This window comes from Bos indicus, chromosome 19, assembly GCF_029378745.1.
Source record: "Bos indicus isolate NIAB-ARS_2022 breed Sahiwal x Tharparkar chromosome 19, NIAB-ARS_B.indTharparkar_mat_pri_1.0, whole genome shotgun sequence".
Classification (NCBI taxonomy): domain Eukaryota; kingdom Metazoa; phylum Chordata; class Mammalia; order Artiodactyla; family Bovidae; genus Bos; species Bos indicus.
In genome coordinates this window covers 14,931,813-14,953,065 of record NC_091778.1, presented here as the reverse complement: position 1 = coordinate 14,953,065, position 21,253 = coordinate 14,931,813, and the positions used below count along the sequence as shown (strand labels likewise).

The window sequence follows — 21,253 nt, the reverse complement described above, 5'->3', positions numbered from 1 at the left end:
GGGTCCAGTTGCCCCGAAAGTCTGCTTCTCTCTTGCAGAGAGAGAGGGAGGTTGTGGGGTGCAGAGACCCCGGGCTGCTTTCGCTGTCTTTGTATCGTGGTGGGAGGCAGGGGCCGGGCGAGGTGTCCCTTGCCAGTTTCTGCTCCCAGAGTTTTATTATTTTCTCTAAGGGACGTAGTAAAAGGTACATGCCTGGTTTTACTCTCTCCTGCACGTTGATGGTACTGTTCACGGGAAGCTGTCGGAGGTAGGACGTCTCCAGGTGGTGTGAGGCTAATGAATTTCAGAGGAAAACGTGCCGGAAGATCCTGCCTGGGTCAGACCCAACCGTATTTCTGGAATTGGACGCGGGAAAGTGGACGCTGGTGAACACTAGGAATCAGCTCTAAATACTAGGGACTCCAAGTAGGCTTTGTGGGTTTTATAGAAGCAAGTAAGAATAAGCTAACAACTGTACAGGTTTCGGAAATAACTTTAATTTCAGGTGTTTTTGTCTTGGGGTTTAAGACTGAAATCTCCAAATTTCTGATTCCGTTTGTCCTTAAGTAGTGTTTCAGTAATTTCCCAGTGTGCGGAATAAACTTGATAACGTGGTCTTCAGTCTCAGAAGTTGGTCCCCCTCGATTCCTTCTTTTCTTTCGTTTATTACCCCCTTGTCCACAGTGCAGATTGAGAAGCCTGGGTACTTTGGTTTATGGTTTCTTCTTCCTGGGGGGCACGGATAGGAATTCTCTTCTTTGTCTCTTCTTGGTGGGTATGTCTTGCATGTCCGTGAGGAGAAGGCTTTCTGGGTGCCTATTTATTTGATAGGCACTTTTGCCTGGGAAATCCCACAGACAGAGAAGCCTAGCTGGCTACAGTCCATGGGGCCACAAAGAGTCACAGCCACTTAGCCACTAAACCTTTAAGAAAAGCACTGTGGTTTAATAGGGCAGGACAGGAGCTTGCAGTGTCCGGAGAGATGCCCACTTGCTGCAGAGTAGCAACTCACTTCTCTTGCCTCAGTTTCCTCATTTTAATAACAGGAGGAACTGTTGTGAATTTCAGGATAATTAGCAAACATTGTAAAATGGCATAAAAAAGATGTCAAAGTATTAGTTTATGAAGTCACCTGAGTTTATTTGTGTGGCACAGGTTTTGTCTGGAATTAACCAGTGCAGAGCAGAAATACATCTCCCTTAAGATGTCATGGTTTTTAAAGTGGGAGGAAAAGTTGAGAAATGGTGACATTTGGTTTAGTTATCTTAATAGTTCAGAAGACAAGATTATGTCAGTGAACTAGTATTGTGAAAGCCAGCCTTAGAACTCTCATCCCATCCTTGCCTTTTCAAAGTGCCATGGACACATTCAGGTGTAGATCACTATGTAACGTTTGATTTCCTTTTCAGTCATGACTAGGAAGTTTTTTTGTCTGTCACACAGACTGGCTAACAGGCCTGGGGCTAGTGTTTTTCTTTCTTAAAAAAATTTTTTTTTTGGATAGCTAATATCCTAAAAGTCTTGGTTGAAGAAAGAAGTAAGTTAAAATAAAAATTATTGGAATAATATGTTGGAATTTAATATTTTTAATTGGAGGAGTCTTTTTACAATTCAGAAAAGATTTTTATATCATTATCTAAAATTGTTCTTAAAGATTAATAATAATAGCAGATATGCACCACGTGTCTTTCCAGGCCCTTAAAACAGTAAGATTATGAAGAAGTAAATGAACACCGAAGACTCATTGGCCAAAAAAAATTTCTTTTAACTATTGAGGCAAGTAACATTTTTAAAGGAAATCTTTATTGATCTTCCACTGTAACAGATTGTTGCTTATCTAGTTTTTTGTTTCACTGATTTTTAAAGTTCAGTGAGTATCCACTACTTGGCTCTAAAGGGTTATGTGAGATGATATTTACATAGAGGAAACTATGACAAATAGTGGTCAGAGGTCATTTCACTTATACAAAGAATAAATCTCATTAATAGGGCACAGGTTTTTATGAGTTCAACAAGTCAATCTTACTATGTATGCTCTCATGATACACAGTTCTCTTACCAATTTGTTATTTATTCAAGCCATCATAAAGCCATTTAGTCTCTAGTCTCAGGATGTTGAAGGAAGCAAGTGTAAAGAAACTTCAGCAACAAAGGATGTTAGCACCTTACCAAAAGGCTGGTGGTCCCAATTGGTTGGGTCTTTGATGGATGTTATTTGGGATTTAGGTTTATCCCATCCTTTCAGGTTGCTGAACACACCTTCCTTCGTATAAGGAACCACAGGCGTGTTTACCATTACATGGCATCAGAGACTGAAGTTGCATGGCAGTAGTAGTTACAAAGTAGTCATCCCACATAGAGTACGTTTGAATAATGATTTTCATTTTTGGAAATGATAACATGGAGTTTGAAAATTCTAAATGAATTCGTGGAGTTAAGTTTGAAAAGCAGACTCAGTTTTGGACAGATTTTTTCAGAAAGTGTAAGGTTTTGTTTATGAATATTTGACTATCTCCTATGATAGAATGGGCTTCCCATGTGGTGCTAGTGGTAAAGAACCCACATGCCAGTGCAGGAGACATAAAAGACTTGAGTTGGATCCCTGGGTCAGGAAGATCCCCTGGAGGAGGGCATGCCAACCCACTCCAGTATTTTTGCCTGGAGAATCCCATGGACAGAAGAAGAGCCTGGTGGGCTACAGTCCATGGGGTCACCAAGAGTCTGGCATGACTGTAGCGACTTAGCACACACGTATGATAGAAATAAGAGAGTACTCTAGTGGGGTTCCTAAAAATCATCCTATGTTTTTGTAGACCACTCAAACCTGTTCTTAAGTCATAAGTTGGCACAGGTTTACGTGTATGTATTTACACACATGCCAAGTTGGGGGGACAGTAGGTTGATAGGAGCTTGATTAGTTTTTAAGTTTACTAGAAGTGATATCAGCAAATTGGTACCAAGAGGATAGATGGCTGGGTTGTTTGTGTTTTGTGCTTCAGCATTTAGTGGTATTCCTGAGCCTGGCAAGGCAAACATTTCCCTTTGATTCCATCTTATAAAAATCTGAGAACTGAATGGAACTTTTAGTATTAGAATATACCTTAGGAATTTTCTAGTTCAACTTTATAGTTAATATGAAAATATTTTATCCAGTACTCCTGTTGGAAACTTCCAGCTCTAGGTAGTTCATCGTCTGACTGGTACATCATCAGGCAACTAATTTTTGAGAGTTGTTCATTATTTTCAACCTAAAACTGTCTCCCTAAAACCTATAATATGTTGTATCTCCAAGAGGATTAGGACTTCTGGCTTTAATGTGTAAATTTCACCAGCTCCACATTTCTGCCAAATAATGTAAAATACAATGCTTAACACATCCAGAACACTTGGGGGCAGGCCAAAAAATAAATAAATAATTCTTCAAGGAAGAAATTGTTCTTATCCTTGAATCCTGGGTGCTCTCTGGAAGGTAGCTGACACCTGAATCATGGTTTCAGTTCAGTTCAGTCCAGTCACTCAATCGTGTCTGACTCTTTGCAACCCCGTGGACTACAGCATGCCAGGCCTCCCTGCCCATCACCAACTCCCGGAGTTTACCCAAACTCATGTCCATTGAGTCGGTGATGCCATCCAACCATCTCATCCTCTGTCGTCCCCTTCTCGTCCCGTCTTCAATCTTTCCCAGGATCAGGATTTTTTCAAATGAATCAGCTCGTCGCATCAGGGGGCCAAAGTATTGGAGTTTCAGCTTCAACATCAGTCCTTCCAGTGAACACTCAGGGCTGATCTCCTTTAGGATGGACTGGTTGGATCTCCTTGCAGTCCAACGGACTCTCAAGAGTCTTCTCCAACACCACAGTTCAAAAGCACCAATTCTTCGGCACTCAGCTTTCTTTACAGTCCAACTCTTACATCATGGTTTCAGCTTTTTCTAAATGCTGCTCTATGAAATAAGATTATGGGGAGGAATTGATTCATAATCCCAGAGATTTTTGAATTCACAAAATGGCTTTTTACCTGGAGGCCTCTAAATGTTTCAAGGGAATACTGTTTGAAATTTGAACACATGATTCACATCTCCGAGTTTCGTCATACCTCATATTCATTTGAATTTCTATAGAACACAGCCTACAAAAGCCTAGTGTTTACACAGCATTGTAAAGTGTTAGGGTAGTAGATTTCAGACAATTGGAAGAGACAATAACTTTTCCAGCTTCATTGAGGAGATAACAGAGTCAGTTACACAGTAACACATGTTAATAAATGAATGGAAAAACTTCCTTGGTGGTTAAGACTCTGCCTTCCAATTCAGGGAGTGTGGGTTTGATCCCTGGTTGGGGAACTAAGATCTCATATGCTGCAGAGTGCAGCCAAAAGTTAAATATATATATATATATATATATATCTCAACTAATAAATGAATGGGATTTCCCTGGTGGTCCAGTGGTTAAGAATTTGCCTAGCAATGCAGCCCTGGAAGAGGGCATGGCAACCCACTCCAGTATTCTTGCCTGGAGAATCCCATGGACAGAGGAGCCTGGTGGGCTACAGCCCATGGGGTTGCAAAGAGTTGGTCATGACTGGATACGACTGAAGTGACTTAGCACGAATCCATACCAGTGCAGGGAACATGGGTTCAATCCCTGAACTGGGAAGATTCCACATACAGCAGAGCAACTAGGCCTGTGCGCCACAACTACTGAGCCCGCATTTTAGAGTTTATGCCCTGCCACAAAAGAAGCCGCCACAACAGGACTCCTATGCACCCCAATAGAGGGTAGCCCCCGCTCGCCACAGCTAGAGAAAGCCCCTGAGCAGCAGCGAAGACCCAGCACAGCCACCACTAAATAAATAAAGTGAGTGACACACCAGTTGTCTTAAATGCTCGGGCAGATATATGAGATAAGGAATTAGAGTGGCATGAAACTAATGGGTAAAGCTTTTTATTAAACATTTGAAATTTTAGTTGCTAGTAAATAGTACCTTCACATAGTTCAAAATTGTAAGTGTACAAAAGTGTATACAGTGACATTCTCTCTCCTGACTTTGTCTTGCAGCCATTCAGTTCTGCTTACCAGAGACAAGCAGTGTTATTTATTTCTTACTATAATTTTTAATAGTAATTATCAGATATGTTAATTTAAATTTAATTATTTCTTAATAACCAGAGATTTTATTCATATTAAAACACATGCTCTTATATTCTCTTCCTACTCTGCCAACTTAAAAAAATGTATATTCTTTCTTTCTGTCTTTGGCCACAGCAGGTCTTACTCGTGGCGTGTGGGATGTGGAATCTTTAGTTGTGGCACAAGGGATCTAGTTCCCAGACTAGGGCTCGAGCCTGGGCCCCCTGCAGTGGGAGTAAGGAGTCTTAGCCACTCGACCACCAGGGAAGTCCCCTACTCTGCCAGCTTTTTAATACAAACTGTATATACTTTGGCTTCCCTGGTGGCTCAGTGGCAAAGAACCCACTTGGCAATGCAGGGTATATGGGTTTTTGATTGCTGGGTCAGGAAGATCCCCTGGAGAAGGAAATGACAGCCCGCTCCAGTACTCTTGCCTGGGAAATCCCGTGGACAGAGGAACCTGGCAGGTCACCACACATGGGGTTGCAAAAGAGTCAGACACAGACTTAGCAACTAAACAACAACAACAAAGACATTCTTTATACACCATCCTTCATCTTTGATTTCTTCACTTACCATTACATGCTGAGTTGTTTACCTTTTTATTTTCATCAGAATAATATGTGCTTATAGTGGGTTCTTGTTGGCTGCACGGGGTCTTTGTTGCTGTGCTGGGGCTTTCTCCAGTTGTGGTGAGTGGGCTTCTCACTGCGGTGGCTTCTGTTTTGCGGAGCACCGGCTCTAGGCTCGCAGGCTTCAGTAGTTGTAGCACACAGGCTCAGTAGTTGAGGCTCAGAGGCTCTAGAGTGCGGGCTTAGTCCCTCTGTAGCATGTAGGATCTTCTGGACCAGGGATTGAACCCATGGCCCCTGCATTGACGGACAGACGCTCAACCACTGGACCACCAGAGATGTCCTCCAGCATATTTATTTGTTATAAAAATCCTTATTCACTTTTGTAATTAATATATAGCTCATGAGGTGATTTTTCTTCACTTTTTCTTGTGGTAAAATAACATGTAACATTTAAATTAACATATAACATTTAAATAACATATAACATTGTAAAATGACTCTTGAGAGTCCCTTGGACTACAGGGAGATCCAACCAGTCCACTCTAAAGGAGATCAGTCCTGGGTGTTCTTTGGAAGGACTGATGCTAAAGCTGAAACTGCAGTACTTTGGCCACCTCATGCAAAGAGTTGACTCATTGGAAAAGACTCTGATGCTGGGAGGGATTGGGGACAGGAGGAGAAGGGGACGACAGGATGAGATGGCTGGATGGCATCACCGACTCGATGGACATGAGTTTGGGTGAACTCCGGGAGTTGGTGATGGACAGGGAGGCCTGGCGTGCTGCGATTCATGGGGTTGCAAAGAGTCGGACATGACTGAGCGACTGAACATTTACCATCTTAACCATTAAAAAATGTACAGTTTTGCATTATGATATTTAGTACATTCATAATGCTGTGCAACTATCACTGCCATCCATCTCTGGAACTTTTTTCATCTTGTAAAACTGAACTGCTATACCCTTTGAACAGTAACTCCCTGTTTTCCTCTTCCCCAGTCCCCTTCAACCACCATTCTACTCTTGGTCTATAATTTTGACTGAGGACCTCATATAAGTGGAATCATACAGTATTTGTCTTTTTGTGACTGACTAATTTCACCTAGCATAATGTCCTCAAGGTTTATTTACATCGTAGCATATTGTGTTTTAAGGTTGAATAATATTTTGTTGTATGTATATGTTACATTTTGCTTATCCATCAATGCATGCTTGGTTTTTTCCAAGTTTTAGTTATTCTGCATAATGCTGTTATGAACATGGCTGTACAGATATAGCTTTGAGATCCTGCTTTCAGTTCTTTTGAGTATATACCCAGAGTGGAATTGGTGGGTCATATGGTTTTTAATTCTGTTTTTAATTTTTTGAGGAACCATCATACCGTTTTCATAGTACTACCAGTTTACACCCCACAGCACCCCAAGGGTTCTGATTTCTCCACATCCTTACCAATACTTGTTTTCTCTGTTTTTGATAGTGGCCATCCTAATTACTGTGGAGTGGCTTCTTATTTTTAGTTTTGATTTGTGTTTCCCTAATGATTAGTAAGGACTTCCCTGGTGGCTCAGTGGTAAGAATCCTCCTGTCAATGCACGAGATGTGGGTTTGATCCCTGGGTTGGGAAGATTCCCCTGGAGAAGGAAATGGCAACCCACTCCAATATTCTTGCCTGGGAAGTCCATGGGCAGAGGAGCCTGGTGGGCTCATGGCGTCACAAAAGAGTCGGACATGCCTTAGCAAGTAAACAACAACAACAAATGATTAGTAATGTTGAGCATATTGACGGGCTTATTGGACATTCATAGGTCCTCTTTGGAGAAATGTTTATTCAAATCTTTTGTCCAGTTTTGAATTGGGTTGTTGTTTGTTGTTGAGTTTTAGAAGTTCTCTGTAATATTCTGGATATTTATTACTTATCGAGTATATGATTTGCAAATATTTTCTCCCATTCTTTGGATTGCATTTTTACTCTTGTTGATAGAGTCTTTGGATGAACAAACTTCTTTTAATTTTCAAGAAATCCAATTTGTCTGTTTTTGTTACCTATACTCTTGATGTCATAGCCAAGAAATCTTTGCCAAATCCAATGATGTGAAGCTTTTGTCCCGTGTTTTCTTCTAAGCATTTTGTTGTTTTAAGTCTTACATTAGGTCTTTGATCCATTTGAGTTAATTTTTGTCTGTGGTGTTAGGTAAGGGTCTGATTTTATTTGTTTGCATGTGGAGATTCAGTTTTCTTAGCACCATTTGTCGAAAAGGCAGTCCTTTCCCCATTAAATAGTCTTGGCACCCTTGTCAAATATCATTTGACCCTATAAACAAGGGTTTCTTTCTGGAATCTCCCTTGTATTCCATTGGTCTTCATGTCTGTCTTTATGCCAGTATCACATGGCTTTGACCACTGTAGCTTTGAAGCAGTTCTTGAAATCAGGAAGTGTAAGTTCTCCAGTTTGTTCTTTTTCAAGATTTTTTTTTTGGTGGGGGGACTATTCAAGAATCCTTGAGATTCCATATGAATTTTAGGGTAGGTTTTTCCTGTTTCTGCAGAAAATGTCCTTGGGATTTTGATAGGAATTGCCCTGAATTTGGGCAGTATTGATATTTTAACAAAATTCAGTCTTCCAATCCATGAACATGGCGTGTGTTTCCATTTATTTATGTCTTTAATTTCTTTCAGCAATATATAAAACTATAAAAACTATAAAAGTTTTCATTGTACAAGTCTTTTACCTCTTTGGTTTAGTTGATTCCTATATATTTTATTCTTTTAAATGCTATTGTAAATGGAATTGTTCTTGTAATTTCCTTTTCAGCTTATTCACTGTTAGTGTATAGAAATACAATTGACTTGTGTGTGTTGACTTTGTGTTCTGCCACTTTGCTGAATTCATTAGCTCTAACGGTTTTTATTTTTCTATTTTGGTGTGTGTAAAATCTTTAGAGATTTTACATCTAAGATCATATCACCTCCAGAGATAATTGCATTTTTTCCTTTCCAATTTGATTGTCTTTTCCTTTTCCTTTTTCCTTACCTAATTGCTCTGGCTAGAATTTCTGTGTTGAATAGAAGTTGTAAAAGTGGACATCCTCTGTATGTCTCAGAGGAAAGCTTTTAGTCTTTTACCGCTGAGTATAATATTTGCTGTGGGGTTTTCATATATGACTTTTTTGGTGTGAGATTTCCTTCTATTCCTGGAATGTTTTTTGTCATGAATGTGTATTGAATTTCATCAGATGCTTTTTCTGTATTAGTTGAGATGATCGTGTGGGTTTTTTTCCTTCATTCTGATACTGTGGTGTATTACATTGATTAACTTATGTATGTTGAGTCATCTTTGCATTCTTTCCAGTGGAATCCTTGCATCCCAGTTGGAAATGGTATATAATAAGTCTTTTAATATGCTGCTGAGCTATTTTTTTGTCGAGGATATTTAGAGTAACTGTAGCCTCATAGAATGAGTTAGGAAGTGTTCTCTTCAGTGTTTTGAAGAAATTTGAGAAGAAGTGATATCAGTTCATCTTTGTTTGGTAGAATTCACCAGGGGAGGTGTCAGATCCAGGACTTTTCTTCATTGGGAGATTTTTGATTACTATTCTCCTTACCAGTTATAGGTCTATTCAGAGTTTGTATTTCTTTGTGATTTAGTTTTGTTTCTAGGAATTTATCTATTTCATCTAGATTATCCAAAGTGTTGGTATACAGTTGATGAGTCTTTTCTCTTGCTGCTTTCAAGATTCTCTGTGTCTTTTGACTTTTAAAAGTTTGATTATAAAGTATGCCTATTGGTCTTTTAAGTTTGTCTCATTCAGAGTTTGTTAAACTTCTTCAACATTTATATTCCTGTCTTTCATCACATTTGGCAAGTTTTCAGCCATTATTTCTTCGAATATTCTCTCTGCCCTTTTCTCTCTTCTGAGATCTCACAGCGCACATGTTGGTCTCTTGACGATGTCTCACAGTGCCCTTAGTCTCTGTTCGCTTTTGGTCTATCTGTTTTCCTTCCATCCCTCCAACTTGATAATTTTTATGTCCTGTCTTAGAGTTTGCAGATTCTTTCTTCTGCTTGCTCAAGTTTGTGTTAGTGAATTTTTCATTTCAGTTATTGTACTTTTCAGCTCCAGAATTTCTTTTTGGTTTGTTTTTAGGTTTCTATTTCTTTATTCTTATTTCCATTTTATTCAGAGATTGTTTTCTTGACTTTGTCCCCATCTTCCTTTAATTCTTTGAGCATCTTTTAGACAGCTGCTTTAATATTTTTGTCTAATATATCTGCCATCAGGTGTTTTTAGGAATAATTTTTGTTGATTTAGGTTTTTTTTTTTTTTAAATGGCCATACTTTCCTCATGCTTTGTATGCCTTATGATCTTTTGTTGAAAACTGGATATTTGATTTTAATAATGTGGTAATTTTGGAAATCAGATTTTCTTTCTTCCTAGAATTTGATTTTTTTTTAATTGTCATTTTTGTTTTTTTTGACTGTTGTAGACAGTCTCCATGCAGAAGGTCAGCCTGAGATATAGATGTTAGGTCTCTTCAGGTCTTTTCTGAGTCTTCCCCTCAGCATATTCAGTCACTTTCTAATTTTTCCCTGTACATGAAGTAGTTTTTGAATGTACTAGTGTTTAGTGTCTGGCTCCCAAAAGGGGGAAAAAGGAAAATGAAGGGGACATAAAAGAGCACTGGCTCGCTCGCTCTCTCTCTTTTTTCAAATATTTCTTTATTTGTCTGTGTTGGGTCTTAGTTGCAGCATATAGGCTCCTTTGTTGGGGCTCAAGGGCTTAGTTGCCCCGTGGCATGTGGAATCCTGGTTCCCCCGCCAGGGATAAAACCCACGTCCCCTGAGTTGCAAGGTGGACTCTCAACCACTGGACGAGCAGGGAAGTTCCGGGCACTGGTTATTTAAGGCCCCTAGCAGTCCCTTTAGCTGGAGGATGAGGGACTTGCACCAGGGGGAGGAGGTGTAACAACTGTAGCTGTCTGCCTCTTTGTCCACACCTGTATGATCAGAAACAGCAGTCAGTGATCAGAGCACAGGTCCCCAGTATTTGAAGGACAGGGTTGTTTCTGTCCACCTTGGCTTCCATAGCCTGGGAGCCTGTGCACAGTGCGGTGGGGCTGCAGCAGTGGGGCTGCATATGACTTGAGCTGGCAGATGGAGAGCTGTTGCTCTACTCCCAAGTAAAACTGACCATCAATAAGTGATAGTCACTCGGTCGTGTCCGACTCTTTGCGACTCCACGGACTGTAGCCGCCAGGCTCCTCTGTCCATGGAATTCTCCAGGCGAGAATACTGGAGTGACTTGCCATTTCCTTCTCCAGGGAAAATTGCCTGTAATCAACCACAGTTAATCTTCAAAGTCTGTCCATGGAACTTGCACGCTTTCAGTAGATTCCCAAGTTCCAGTATAGTTACACTAGGCAGATTCTGCCAGTGCAATTATTGTCTAATTGGAGACACAGATTCCTAGTACTTGCTACTCTACTGTCTTCCCAGAACCCTCTTCTGTAAGGCAGTTTTCTTTTTTAACACTACGGGAATATCCTGTTTTAGAATAATCTCTTTTCCAATGGTTTTAACATACATTTATGATTCTGGGCTGTATCAATTATTGTATTACTGTTTGTAAAATGAAATATATTTTCTAATTGCTTCATTTTAGGAAGTAATTATTTTGAGATTCTGCTGCCTAAAAATATCTTTATCCTTATAGTTGGTTGGCCATAGAATTTTAGGTTTGAAATAATTTTCTTTCAGAATTTTGAAAGCATTGTTTCACTACCTTCAGGCTTCCATAATTTTTTTCAGGCTGTTAGGTATGAAGGGTATTCTGATGCTTGCTCCTTTGTATGTGACCTTTTTTTTTTCTCTCTGGAGGCTTGTGGAATCTTTTCTTTGTCTTCATTTTTTAAAAATTTTAGTGATGTCACTTGGTGCCTGTCTGTTTTTGTTTGTTGTAGTAGACCTTTGATGGGCCTTCTTAATCTGAGCATTATGCCTTTCAATTTTAGGAAGTTTATTGACTTGCTACATCAGTTTTAGCTTTCTATATTTTGTTCTGTTCTTACTTTTGAGAGTGTTGCTTCTTCATATGGGCTTCCCTGGTGGCTCAGACGGTAAAGAATCTGATTGCAATGTAGGAGACCTAGCTTTGATCTCTGGGTAGGGGAGATCCCTAGAAAAGGGACTGGCAACCGACTCCAGTATTCTTGCCTGGGAAATCCCGTGGACAGAGGAGCCTGGTGGGCTACATACAGTCCATGGGGTTGCAAAGTGTTGGACGCTGCTGAGCGACTAACACTTTCATACTTTCTTCTTCATATTTTGGACCTTCTGAATAGATTCTCTAGTACTTATCTTTTTTCTCTTATTGTTCATTCTTTTTTCTTTTTGTTCTGATTTATGAAAGATATTTCTTTATCTTCTAATTTTTGTACTGAGTTTTCATTGCTGTGGTTGTATTTTTAACTTACAAGAACTCTTTCTTGTTCTTTAAATATTTCCTTTAAAAATATCCCATGTGTTTCATGTAAGTAATATCTTAGTTCTCTCAGGATAATGATAGTCCTTTAAAATTAAACATTTTAATTTTGTTTTGAATTTTGAAGTGATTTTTAGATTTACAGGAAAGTTGCAAATAGCATACATAAGATTCCTGAATACCCTCCACCAAGCTTCCTTCAGTGTTAATATCTTGTATAATTACAGTACTTTTGTCAAAACTAAGAAGTTAACATTGGTTTAGTAATATTAAACTATAGATTTAATTTAGATTTCTCCAGTTTATTGTTTCAGGATCTAATCTAAGAAACTGCATGCATTTAGTCGTGATGTCTCTTTAGTCTCCCTTGATCTGTGTAGTTTCTTAGTCTTTCTTTTCTTTTTTTTTTTTTTAAATGATCTTGACAGTTTTGAAGAAAACTGTTTAAGTATTTTGTCCTTTAATTCAAATTTGTCTGATGTTTTCTCGTGATTATTCTAAGGTTATGTGTTTATAGGAAAAATACCACAGAAGTTAGGTTGCCTTCCTGCCTCCCCTCCCCTAATTAAAATTTTTTTGTATTGCATAATCTCTTCAAGTTGCATTGTTTTCTACAGGTAGTCATTATTTAAAAAAAGAATCCTTTCATGTTTTTCTCAGACATCTAGTAATCCTTAATTGACTGCTAAACTTTAAGAGAGGGGATTGAAAAACTAATCCAAGATTATGAAAATGTGAATGAGGCTCATTGACTGTTTATTTCACTGTGGGGTGATCTGACTGGGCATTTTAATTTGGGATCTCTATGTTCTTTGTTGTTGTTCAACTTGAGGCTTTTTTTTTTTTTTTTCCTTTCATTCATCTGGTTAGATTCTGCAAAGAATGATCCTTCAGTTTCCTTTTTGGAGGGTGAAAATTGGGGAGAGAAGGCTGGGAAGTCTTACTTGATATGTTTACTTAAGAGAAGACTCTACACATGGACATCACCAGATGGTCAACACCGAAATCAGATTGATTATATTCTTTGCAGCCAAAGATAGAGAAGCTCTATACAGTCAACAAAAACAAGACCAGGAGCTGACTGTGGCTCAGATCATGAACTCCTTATTACCAAATTCAGACTTAAATTGAAGAAAGTAGGGAAAACCACTAGACCATTCAGGTATGACCTAAATCAAATCCCTTATGATTATACAGTGGAAGTGAGAAATAGATTTAAGGGCTTAGATCTGATAGATAGAGTGCCTGATGAACTGTGGAATGAGGTTCCTGACATTGTACAGGAGATAGGGATCAAGACCATCCCCATGGAAAAGAAATGCAAAAAAGCAAAGTGGCTGTCTGGGGAGGCCTTACAAATAGCTGTGAAAACAAGAGAAGTGAAAATCAAAGGAGAAAAGGAAATATATAAGCATCTGAATGCAGAGTTCCAAAGATTAGCAAGAAGAGATGAGAAAGCCTTCCTCAGCGATCAATGCAAAGAAATAGAGGAAAACAACAGAATGGGAAAGACTAGAGATCTCTTCAAGAAAATTAGAGATACCAAGGGGACATTTTATGCAAAGATGAGCTCGATAAAGGACAGAAATGGTATGGACCTAACAGAAGCAGAAGATATTAAGAAGAGGTGGCAAGAATACACAGAAGAACTGTAGAAAAAAGATCTTCACGACCAAGATAACCACGATGGTGTGATCACTGACCTAGAGCCAGACATCCTGGAATGTGAAGTCAAGTGGGCCTTAGAAAGCATCACTATGAACAAAGTTAGTGGAGGTGATGGAATTCCAGTTGAGCTATTTCAAATCCTGAAAGATGATGCTGTGAAAGTGCTGCACTCAATATGCCAGCAAATTTGGAAAACTCAGCAGTGGCCACAGGACTGGAAAAGGTCAGTTTTCATTCCAATCCCAAAGAAAGGCAATGCCAAAGAATGCTCAAACTACCGCACAATTGCACTCATCTCACACGCTAGTAAAGTAATGCTCAAAATTCTCCAAGCCAGGCTTCAGCAATACGTGAACTGTGAACTTCCTGATGTTCAAGCTGGTTTTAGAAAAGGCAGAGGAACCAGAGATCAAATTGCCAACATCCGCTGGATCATCGAAAAAGCAAGAGAGTTCCAGAAAAACATCTATTTCTGCTTTATAGACTATGCCAAAGCCTTTGACTGTGTGGATCACAATAAACTGTGGAAAATTCTGAAAGAGATGGGAATACCAGATCACCTGACCTGCCTCTTAAGAAATTTGTATGCAGGTCAGGAAGCAACAGTTAGAACTGGACATGGAACAACAGACTGGTTCCAAATAGGAAAAGGAGTTCGTCAAGGCTGTGTATTGTCACCCTGCTTATTTAACTTATATGCAGAGTACATCCTGAGAAGCGCTGGGCTGGAAGAAACACAAGCTGGAATCAAGATTGCCGGGAGAAATATCAATAACCTCAGATATGCAGATGACACCACCCTTATGGCAGAAAGTGAGGAGGAACTAAAGAGCCTCTTGATGAAAGTGAAAGTGGAGAATGAAAAAGTTGACTAAAGCTCAACATTCAGAAAACGAATATCATGGCATCTGGTCCCATCACTTCACGGGATGGGGAAACAGTGGACACAGTGTCAGACTTTATTTTTCTGGGCTCCAAAATCACTGCAGATGGTGACTGCAGCCATGAAATTAAAAGACGCTTACTCGTTGGAAGGAAAGTTATGAACAACCTAGATAGCATATTAAAAAGCAAAGACATTACTTTGCCAACAAAGGTCCGTCTAGTCAAGGCTACAGTTTTTCCAGTGGTCATGTATGGATGTGAGAGTTGGACTGTGAAGAAGGCTGAGCGCTGAAGAATTGATGCTTTTGAACTATGGTGTTGGAGAAGACTTTTGAGAGTCCTTTGGACTGCAAGGAGATCAGCCCTGGGATTTCTTTGGAAGGACTGATGCTAAAGCTGAAACTCCAGTACTTTGGCCACCTCATGCGAAGAGTTGACTCATTGGAAAAGACTGATGCTGGGAGGGATTGGGGGCAGGAGGAGAAGGGTTCGACAGAGGATGAGATGGCTGGATAGCATCACTGACTCGATGGACGTGAGTCTGAGTGAACTCCGGGAGTTGGTGATGGACAGGGAGGCCTGGCGTGCTGCGATTCATGGGGTTGCAAAGAGTTGGACATGACTGAACGACTGAACTGAACTGAATGTTCTTTGTTGTTGTTCTACTTGAGGCTTTTTTACACTTGATCTTAGCCAAAAGGCCGAGAAGCGATGAGGCTTTTTTTTTTTCCTTTCATTCATCTGGTTAAATTCTGCAAAGAATGATCCTTCAGTTTCCCTCTTGGAGGGTGAAAATTGGGGAGGGAAGGCTGGGAAGTCTTACTCAATGTGTTTACTTAATCTCTCCACTTTCATTATGGTATCTTCCCTTTTACTGTTGCCAGCATCCCTCAGCCTAGAAACCCTCCATTTTACTCTCTAGCGAAAAAATCTTCAGTCTCTTATCAGGATGGTAGAGCAGCAGGCACCTGGGTTTACAGTTGGGGACAAAATCTGAGGATCTGAAGCTTCTGAGATAGAATTTCATCCAATCCTCTTTATAGTTCCATCTTTCACTTCCACTTCCTGAACATTTTAGAGATTCTATGATATAAATTATACTGATTCTGTGTTTACTACAGTGGGTTGTGATTTCATTTTCTTGGGTCTGTGTAGTCATTTATAACTCTTCCATCTCTCTTTCAAGAAAATTATCCTGCTGTAGTCTCCCCTGACTTTTTTGGGGGGGAGGAAGGAAGAGGTGACTTTCTTTGGCTTATGCTTTTAAAAGTTTTTCTTTCCTTTTGTTTTAATGGGATTTTCAAGCAGGAGCAAAAGTGGATATGCATTCAACTTAACATCCTTATCCAGAAGTTAGGCAAGTCTTCTTTAAAGATTTCTTGAAAGGTGCAGAAATTTGCACCAGCTACCTCCTTGATAAATAATCTAAATCCCTAGACTGAGAAATGAAGACTAGGACAGATAAGTACACCGTATTATTTTCTCTGACTATTATATCCTAAAGCGATCTGTTCCTGTTTACCAAAAGCAAACAAAATAACCCCTACCCCCAAACAAACATACAACAACCCCAAAGTCTCCCGCTGGCTCTGGAAGGAAATGGCCTCAAATTCTTGCAACCATTCAGATGTGCTGTATGTAAGTCATTTCAGTTGTGTCTGACTCTGTGTGACCCCCTGGATTGTAGCCCACCAGGCTCCTCTGTCCATGGGATTCTCCAGGCAAGAAGACTGCGTTAGTTGCCATTTCCTACTCCAGGGTATCTGCCCGACCCAGGGATTGAACCCGTGTCTCTTGTGTCTCCTGCATTGGCAGGTGGGTTCTTTACCACTAGCACCACTTGGGAGGGACATTCAGATGTAGTGTTTCTCATAAATCTTATTCTACCTGCGTCTTTATTCAATGGTTTCTTCTACGTGGAATTCCTTCCTTTGTCTCCCTCCTTGATTTTCTTCTTAGTTAATCCTTGCTAATGCCTTCCCACTCCAGAAAGTCTTCTTTGATCCCTGCCCTCATCATTATCACCTCCAGGTTTGTGTTTCCTTACCTTCTCTTGTGTTTCCACACCTAGCAACTATTATACTACTGTAATTGTTTATTTAGGTGTCCACAGCCACTTTGCCAGGGACCAAATCTTATTTATCTTTGAATATATTGTCATTTATCTCACTAGTCGGAACACAAGTGCTTGTCATTTTAAAATTCAGATCTTGCAGGAAAATAAAATGTGGCTTAAAAAAAATTGTATAGGGACTTCTGTGGTGGTCCAGCGGTTAAGAATCTGCCTTGCAATGCAGAGGACACTAGTTCGATCCCTGGTTGGGGAGCTAAGATCCCGTATGCTGCAGAGCAGCTAAGCCTGAGTACCACGACTACTGAGCCTGCACTCAAGAGTCCATGAGCCGCAGCTGCTGAAGCCTGCGCACCACAACTGAAGCCTCTGTGCGCTGCAGCGAGAATCCCGAGTGCTGCAAGTAAGACCTGACGCAGCCAAATAAGTAAATCAGTTAATTAAAAAAGAACTGTATAACCCTCATGGATATTGAATTAATACCAAAATCCTTTTATGTGCTAAGTTGTGTCTGACTCTCTGAGACCCCGTAGACCGTAGCCCACCAGGCTCCTCTGTCCTTGGGATTTTCCAGGCAAGGATACTGGAGTGAAGAGTTCATTAATAGAATGATAAAAATGACCAAGAAAATTCAGTAATTATTTTTGATTAAAATTTCAGTGAAGTTACTATGGCTTAAAAAGGCAAGGGTAGGCTGTGTTAGCTTGGATACTTTTATCAGTCACTGTGAAAACTAATTGCTGCCTCTTTATTAGAATTGCTGGGAAAATACAGTGTCATTTGAGTTCAAGAACATGCTTCGTAAGTTTGGCAAAGTCTGTTCTGTTTTATTTAGAGAAATGTCTAAATAAGTGCATTAGCTATAGTTAGCTTTACCTCATTTTTTTCAGGGACATAGGGTACAGTTTGGGAGCCTTCTGCAAATATTTTCAGGTCCCCAAATAAAAGTTTAAGAATATCGACAGGTGATCTTTGAATGACAGGGGTTTGGACTGCGTGGGTCCACTTATATGTGGACTGTTTTCAGTAGTAAATACTGTAATTACTATGGGAACCGAGGTTGGTCACATCTGTGGATGCTGAATCTTGGATTTGGAGGAACTGCATATATAGAGGGCCCCCTCCAAGTGATACGCGACTTTTTGACTGTGCGGAGGGTTGGCACCCCTAACCCCTGCTGTTGTTCAAGAGTCAACTATGTGTATTTTTAAATAAAAGAAAATTTGACCTTGCTAACATTTGACATAATGAGGTATTTATTTGGCTAAGTAGAATGTTCTACAGCTCTATTTGGGGAAAGGCCTTCTTTTAGAGGTGATAAGACAGCAGCTGTATGAGCCTTCTCGAGGGCTCAACTCCATTCTTTGACCACTTAGAGAAAAAAGTCTGAGCCTATTTCATGGCAAGGCTTTAGGGTTCCCAAACTTGTGTGCAAGCAAAATTTGGGTGAGCATGAATTTTTGTCAGAAAAAGGTCCTTAGCTTTTATCAGATTTCTGGTAGTATCTTGACTTAAGAAACTTTAAGAGCTATTGGTTTAGGTACTTCATCCACTGCATTTGCTAGAGAGGATAAAGTGGAGGGGGCAGTTTGAAGATTAATTGTGACTTTAAGATTTAACTTTTTGGGGAGTTCCCTGGAGGTCCAGTGGTTAGGACTCAGGGTTTTCACTGAGGACGTGGGTTCAATCCCTGGCCGGGGAAATAAGATCTTGCAAGCCAGGAGGTGTGGCCAAAAAAAAAAAGGACTTAACTGTTTGGACTCAACCATAATAAGATGTTGTTAACATTATGAAATATATGTAATTGATACAAAAATTTACAAAGCAGTATTTATCCTTATAGTATGGTGCACTGTTAACCATTTCTTTTTAAAAAATACTTATTTTTTTTATCTTGTAATATATATTGTTTGGCTGCATTGGGTCTTAGTTGCGGCGTGCAGGATCTTTTGTGTCTTGCGGATCCATGGCGCACAGATTCTATGGCTGCAGCACATAGTCTCAATAGTTGCGGAGTTGTGGTGCAAGGGCTTAGTTGCTTCTTGGCGTGTGGGGTCTTAGTTCCCTGAGCAGGAATCGAATCCCCTGCGTTGCGAGGTGGATTCCTCACCACTGGACCACCAGGGGAGCCCCAGCATTTTCTGTTCCACTTGATCTTTAAAATGTTGGTTGTAACTCCCTACATTAATGTCTTCGTATTCTGATTGTTGGTTAGCTCACGTTTGAAACACAGTGCATCACCGTTTGTAAAAGCCTTTCCGTTTTCTCAGTCCTCACAGCAGTCCCATGAGGTACATGTGACTTCTTTTTATCTTCGCAGATGAGGCTCCTCGGAGATGCTTAGTGACTTGTTCCGGTGCGCTGCCAGTATGTGGTAGGGTTGGGCTGTTATCTTGGCCCTTGGTTTTGACTCCTTTGTTTACATTCCATCCATACTTACATACCTTTTCCTGTCTCTTTTCACTGCCTTCTTCACCATAATTGTAGGGAATAATACTAGCTCAGACTACACAATCGGGTAATCCTAACTTGAGACTTGGTATACCTGCACTGTCCCCAGTCCTCCTGTTTGTCATTTGGGGTCTTCTCTTTGAGCGTCTGGATTTTCCTATCTGTATAAAGAGGTTGTTTCCTTCTTTTTTCTTCTGTACTCTAGAGCAATGATTTTCAAGCCTAGATTTATTTACTTACTTTATAATTTTTTTAATTGATTTTTGGCTGTGCTGGATCTTCACTGCTGTGCAAGGACTTTCTCTAGTGGTGGAGAGTGGGGGCTACTCTCTAATTGCAGTGCACAGGCTTCTCATCGCGGTGGCTTCTCTTGTTGCAGGAGCAGAGGATTCAGGGCATGCAGGCTTTAGTAGTTGGGGCTCACAGGCCTAGTTCCCCCAAGGCACGTGGGACCTTCCCAGACCAGGGATGGAATCCACGTCCCCTGCATTGCAAGGTGTATTCTTAACCTCAGGACCACCAGGAAAGCCCCAAGCCCAGATTTATAAGAGGTTCAGTCAGTCGTGGAACTTAATACTCAGATTTCTGGTTCTCTAGCAGGGATTCTGGTTCAGAGGATCTGAAATGGACTTTAGACATAATATATATATTTTTTGTTTGTTTTTTAAATAATTTTTTAAATTGAAGTATAGTTGATGTTCAATATTATATACAATATTATATATAGGTGTACAATATAGAGTCAACAGTTTTTAAAGGTTATACTTCATTTACAGTTACTATAAAATATTGGTTATAGTCCCTGTGTTACACAATATATCCTTGTAGCTTATTTTATGCAAAATAGTTCGTGCCTCTTAATCCCCTACCCCTTTATTGTTCCTCCCCGCCTTCTCCCTCCCTACCGGTAATCACTGGTCTTTTCTCTGTATGTGTGAATCTGCCTTTTTGTGGTTGTTGTTGTTATATTCACTTCCTAGTTTGTTGTATTTTTAGATTCCACATGTAACTGGAATCATACAATATCTGCCATTCTCTGCCTGACTTATTTCACTTAATACCCTCCAAATCCATCTGTGTTTTTGCAAATGGCAAAATTTCATTTTTTATGGCTAATATTACATTGTATAAATACACCCCATCTTCTTGATCCATTTATTTGTTTAAAAAAAAAAAAAAACCCACAGGTGATTGTTACATGTAGTCAAAGTTGAGAATTTCTACCCTGAATACATTATAATTGTTGGGCAAAGAAGGAAACTGAGTATTTGGGAAATAGCTAGAGATTCTTGGCTCCCTTAGTTTAGGGACTTGATAATTAGAGACCTGTCCTCTCCTTGGCTCCCAACCTTTGTGGAAACATAATCAGAGCCTGAGTGAATTGTAGAGAATCTAGTGGTTCTCTTGTCCCCACTGCCTCCTTTTTGATGAAATATTGGGAGTCATAGGGTCAGAATGTGTCCATCGAGACACACAGTTGGAAAAGGCACCTTGTGGAATGGTAAGCTTGGATTACTGTTTAATACTTTTCATGAATAATAAAGTCTTTGAATGTATAATGTTTTTGATTTACAGATTTAAACAATCAACTGAACTTTGAACTTCAAGTTAATAAATAGTATATTTGACCAGAAAAATGATACTTTGAGTATTTAGTTTTATACTAAGATGAACAAAACAGCAATTGATAAAATTTGAGTTTCTTAAAAAAAAAAAAAAAAAACAAACTTCAAATCTCTCTCTTTCTCTCTTTAGTTCTTTTTGGAAGTGGATATCTGCTCAGACAATAAGAATTATAAGAGGTCAGTTACAAATAATGCTCTTTCATGTGTACAATGTGTTAAAAGTTTTATGTTCATGTGCTGAAATAAGGAATTGTAGACTTTCATGTTAAAAGTTGCCTTCCACAAAAGAATATAAGCAGATTGAGAGGGGGTAGCCTGAAGTGGAGGAGACTGACAGTGGTGGGAATCCACCACCTTTTCTCCTTAATTCCGGCTGGAATCACTGGAGATG

At 39.7% G+C, this 21,253-nt stretch overlaps 1 protein-coding gene across 6 annotated transcripts in view; it reads left to right on the top strand.

Moving 5' to 3' along the window:
- ACACA (acetyl-CoA carboxylase alpha) overlaps nt 1-21,253 on the top strand; it is a 286,531-nt gene that overhangs the window by 49,176 nt on the left and 216,102 nt on the right. For 4 of the 6 annotated variants that reach the window (XM_070772626.1, XM_070772625.1, XM_070772629.1 and 1 more), the window contains exon 2: nt 20,993-21,039. The exons of the other annotated variants lie outside the window; for them this stretch is intronic. In XM_070772626.1, the coding sequence (XP_070628727.1) occupies nt 20,993-21,039 (47 nt within the window). The remainder of the gene's footprint in view (nt 1-20,992; nt 21,040-21,253) is intronic. 6 annotated transcript variants of the gene reach the window in all.